General features: G+C 43.5%; 1 protein-coding gene across 1 annotated transcript; it reads right to left on the bottom strand.

Annotated features, from left to right (window-relative positions):
• On the bottom strand, window positions 1–4,695 carry dhh (desert hedgehog signaling molecule; the record flags this gene model as incomplete). Its single annotated transcript, XM_083920529.1, has 3 exons — window positions 1–806; window positions 1,444–1,705; window positions 4,387–4,695. 3 exons carry the CDS (start codon window positions 4,693–4,695, stop codon window positions 1–3), a joined length of 1,377 nt encoding a protein of 458 aa, XP_083776655.1.
• Between the last annotated feature and the right edge of the window lie 805 nt (window positions 4,696–5,500).

Genomic DNA, 5,500 nt, shown 5'->3' with positions numbered 1-5,500 from the left:
TTAAGTATAAAATGAGTTGGAGTCTAAAAAGATACATCCAAAACTGTACAGTAATTTAGCATACCAGTGGACCTCTGATGTCTGCTTCTCCTTCAGTTCCACCCTCAGAGGTTCACTCAGATCGTCTTGTTTGTTCAGAGTGCCATTATTCACATATGCACTTGCTTTGTCCTTTGCGCCCAAAGTGCTAAAATGAAATGGAATCTTAGTGCAAACTGTTTCACTGTCTGTGGTCTGCTGTTCTTTTCTCGTTTCCCCCCAAAGTAGCTGGTTGAATGAGGAGAGGAGTCGCACAGGTCCAAATGCCCAGTGCGCAAGTCTGTGATCCTCCACAAGAGCATAGCTGGATGCCAGCACTCCGTCAACAAACAGAGTTCCAGCTTCTGTCAAGGGCGCATACACTCCCACACTCTGCTCTATTGAAACTGAGATGATTCGAGATGGACGTACTTGACCCTCTGCTGTATGGATGAGAACACAGTCTCCTGTTTTGGCTCTGCTAGCAAACTGAGCCTGATACTGACTGCTGTCGAGTCTGCAATGAGGGGCTAAAAAGACCAAGTGATGAGGAGTAAGGGCCAATCTATGGCCATCTTCTGTCTCCAGAGACAGAAAAGTAGACCAGCTTTCTTGGTCCTGGTGTAGAAACAAGAGAACCCGGCTCAACACGACTCGACCTGTCCCAGACAGGGCCATGACTCTGTCCCCGGGAGCCAAGGATGACAGGCTCTTCTGCACCCCTCCAGCAACAGTCACCCGGGCCCAGCCTGGGAAACAACCACCTTTTTCCACTGCAACAGAGTGATCTGAAGGAAGATCAGCACAAAACGCCAAAATGACTGAAGAGTTTTTGTTCCTTTTTTAGTCTTAAATGTCCATCCAGTGAAGTGATGTGATTTGACACAGTTAACTGCACAATCTTATATGAAAACTCCCGTCTTAAAGGGGACATATTATGCTAATTTTCCTCTTCATACTTGTATTTTTGGTTTCTACGAGCATTTAATGTTCAAAATATATACATTTTTTTCTCATACTGTTGGTCTGAATATACATGTATTCACAATCTGTCTGCATCGCTAATTTTAGACAGATTGTGCTCATTTTAGAGCCTGCCTTTTTAAGCCCCACCCCCACCCCCCCACAGAAAAAAAGCAGTATGCTCTGATTGGTCAGCATTCCCAGGTCTTCCGCATCTGCAGTCTCTGTACCATTATTGCAGTTAGGGAATGACTGTAATGGCACTGTCTAACTATATACAGTATAGTTTCAACCGTCCTGACAGCTTGTTTAAAGGCACCGTTTCTGAATACGGGCTTTGTGCATTTCTCTGTGGATTGAGCGTTTCACAGTTTTTACAGCATATAGCACCTTGATCTGCTTTATTATTTTAAAAAATGCGTGAAGACTTCCGTTTTTACAAAATGGGACCTTTAAACTCACCAGCTTTTACTGAGCAGTGGATGTGATATTTGGACTCATAGTGGACCCAGTCAAAGCCAGCCTCCACAGCCAGCTGGGCTAGAAGACCGTACTTCTCTGTTTCTCTGTCATCAGTGGTTATATCTACGGCCCGGCCTTCATAGTGCAGGGAGCCAGGAGGGTGGTGGCCATCCTCATCCCAGGCCTCTGTCACACGCAAGTGTACTCCTGGCCACTGGTTCATCACTGCGATGGCCAGCCTGTTCAAACAGTCCTTACAGCGCTAGAAAAGTAATGAGACAGAGAGAAGATGTTAAGTTTGCATGCGTTTTACCTGATAAAAAAGCTGATATTAGCTTATCATAGATATATTGGTAACAGCACAAACGTTGGTCAAGAAGTAACAAGAAATTGCCCTGCAGAAATGCCAAGGATACGTTTGAAGTCCAACCATAGACTGTATAAAGAAGTCCAAATGTAAAACCTCCCACTCAGTATGCATCTTATAGCCACAGTTCTTTTGAACAACATTTGGACAACATGGTTGTTTATGTTATGAATTTATGTAAAATGAAAAATATTTTTAATGCAGCCAATATATGATTATCAAAATGTTTAACTCTCAAATTCAAAAATCAGTACCACCTTCAAAAAGTATCCAGTATCAACCAGGCTCTTGTGTGACATTATTCTAAAGAAATGTGTTGGGTTGGTAGACCTACTTTTCATATATGAAACTATAATGTTCTTGCTTTAATTAATTGAAAGCTACAACAAAATAGAACTACAAGAAATTAAAATTATCGATAACAAACCGGAGGTGACTAATAATAATAATACTAATAATAATATTATACTAATATGCATAGGAATATAATGTGCGGATTGCATTAATATTATTTGTGTAATTCTGATTTTTATTTCTTTAAGTCTGTGTTGTGATCCCTCGTTTAGTTTATTATTTTGCCTTTTAAAAATGCATTTCTGTTGGGAAATGAGAGGACGGTTGTTGTTTCATGTTTTATACTGTGAATTTTGCTCTTGCATTTTTGGATATGAGAGTAAGGAAAATATATATTTTTTTAATTTAGTTTAGTTTATTTTTAAACTGACAGAAATTATATTTTTAGTCACTCAGTGAGAGGCATGTCTGAACCCCACTCAGAAGTAACACTTGTAATCATTTATTAACAGGGGGGATGGCACTAAGTGTATACAAAGTATTTAAGCCTACTGTACACCTCAGTGCACAGAAACTCAAATGCATTTCAACACCATCTCTGGCCTCCAGGTTATGATTGTTTGTCTGCTGGCATCATCGCACAATTCCTCCTCTACGCTGCTAAAGGCCATCTCAACCTTGCCCCCAACAATCAGAGTGCAAGAACAAAGCTACTGTAGCCAGTTTGGCACATTCCTTGGCCTTTTTGACAGGGTGACAGAATAATCAAGGCCATTCTCTGCCTTTTCCACTGTTCCAGGCATGAATTGGCTCACTTTCACCCAAGACATTTGATAAGAAATGTGCACAGTGACTCTCACAGTAACACCCCCGTGGTCTGTGATGTTAAAAACTGTGTCAGCATTGTCACAAAATAGCAGGCTTGGAAAAAAAGATGCTGTCAGCAACCATATACACTCATTATCATCTCCTGGATGCGTATTTCTCTTGTGACTTGTGATGTGGCAGGCCTTGTGGCCTATAACGGATTGAATAAAGTGCCTCATACATCTGCATTTTAAAAAAGGAAGGGTGGGAACGAAAGTGTTGAGGGTGTGAGCTGGGTAGATGGAGGAAGAAAAAGTTGGCTGAGGAGAAAGCAGTGTGGCGGAGGGTAGAGGCTTGGAGTAAAGAGAGAGGGCAGAGGGTAAGAATGTATGGGCACCGACTTGGGAATGTGACAGCAAGAGTGAGAAAGTGAAAGAGACAGAAAACAAACTGGGTGCATTTTTTCTCACAATGCCATTGAGGAGAGGCGTTTCATTGTCAGAACTACAATAGTCGCTTTTCCGACGGTGCCATTACTTCAGCAGGCGGGAATTTTTGTATAGGCGACCCCTCAGAGTCTCCAAATGACACACAAAGAGTGTCTTTCACATCTGGGCAAAAGACGGGCAACATGCACAGATACACACACTCGAACCGGGCATCAGCAATGGCACACATATACAACCGCAGATTTCCATCCCGTACAATCACTCGGGGAGGGGAAGGAACACAGATTCATATCCTAAACAATCACAGAAAGCCGCAGCATCCAAAGCAGTCTCAAGAAACCATGTGGTCATATCCAGTAGTTCACAAACTGTTTTGTCAAAAAAGGCTGTCCAGATTTTACATCCCAGGGGGGTGCCAACCATCTTTTCTAGGCATGAGATTTGAATTTGGAACCTCAGTAAACATGAATGGGTTCATGTTGAAGTGCCACTGAGAACCTGTCACAGGAATAGTTTGATTTCCAGTAACAAAAGTCTTTGGTTAAAGATTAAAAGGAAGTGTTCCTGAAGGGGAAGGCAGTCTCTTAAGGGGTAGTGTTGAATTACATCCTGATCTTCTCATCTCAAGAAAAGGGAGGGGAAGTTTGGGTAAAACTTACACACCGTGTTGAACATTTGTTTTTTAAAGAGCCTGGCAAGGGCAGGTACAGCGAACAATGAATGGGGTTATGTTATTTGATTTGACTTAGCCATGCTGTGTGGCAGAGTATGAGCTGTAAACTGCTGCCTCTACCTCCAATGTAGTTAATCATTCAACAGAGTTATTGGCTTGGAAAGGTTCAAGAGACACTAAAAAGAGCGTCCGTTAGTCAATCCGCAGGTTATTCTCTGCCCTGTCTGCCCGTTTCATTGTACTTACCATACAACTGTCACCAGGGTTAGTGGAAACAAGTGATCCAGTGTATCATTCTATTCAATGCCACCCCTAAAACCTAAGATGAATCAAGTGGATAAACACAGTCTCACCTTGGTCATGAAGCGGTCTGCGTTGGTGTTTTCCTCATCCTTGAAGGTAATGTCTGGGTTGTAGTTGCATACAAGTTTATTGAAGAGCTCAGAGCTGCGCGTGATCTTGCCTTCTGCTCTCCCACTGGCACCAAGGTTATTTTCTGAGAAGTTGGGGAAAAACTGCTTGTAGTGCATGGCTGTGAGTTTCCGGGGCCTGGAGCGGATGCCGTACCCAGGGCCCGGCCCGCATCCCTGGACCAGCCACATGCAGGTCCACACAGCAAGCAGGCCGAGCTGTGCCAGGCGGGCCCACCGGGACTGCTTCATTGGGCAGGGTTGGGGCTCCCAGGAGTCAGTGGCTCACAGTGCCTACAGTGATATCCCAGTTCCAGATGTGTGATAGCATGTGAATGACGGTCAAATCTCGGTCCATTCCAAATCATGTGGTATTAGAGCTGATGATGACAGGACAAAAACTTAGTAATTGTTGGGACATGTAGGAATTTTTTTTTTTTAACTGCAGTTACTCTTGATGATGAAAAAAGAGCTTCTGTAAGTTGTTCAGACTTTAAATAAACTTTAAATTTTCTGAACTCTGGCGTCAAAAATAAGAAGATACACTACGTATCTATGGTTGCTCTCCAAAGATTGCGCCAACTATCAGCTACTTCAAACAGTTTTGTGCGCTGAAAGTCATCTTCATATGTCCTTCGCAGGTACCTGTACCCTCGACGCAGGTGTTTTTTCGTGTTTTCACTTACCGCTTCACTCTCCTCGCACTTGCTTTGAATGAGAATCACAAGCTGACGCGCACCAAAAGCCCCACGGCTCCCTGCGACATCCTCTTTTGTCCATCCAGAAATGTCTTTCCTGAGATTTTTTCCCCTTTTTTTTCTAATTCTTCTTCTCTCCTTCGTCCGCCGTCTTCTGTCGCGTTTCAGAGCTCCTGGCCACCTTGCACCAGCCATTGGGTCTTATTAGCGTCCGGACAAGATTGCCCTCCCTTCCTCTGCGCGCTCCCACTGCGACAGCACACGCCTCCAATTCAACCTTACAAAGGACATATGATTAGCCTACTTATGTTAACACAATGACACCCCCCCCACCACCACCACCACCACCACCACCACAC

This window comes from Echiichthys vipera (assembly GCF_963691815.1).
Source record: "Echiichthys vipera genome assembly, chromosome: 9".
NCBI classification, from domain to species: Eukaryota; Metazoa; Chordata; class Actinopteri; order Perciformes; family Trachinidae; genus Echiichthys; species Echiichthys vipera.
The sequence above is the reverse complement of the archived record's forward strand: the minus strand, read 5'-3'. Positions and strand labels throughout refer to the sequence as shown.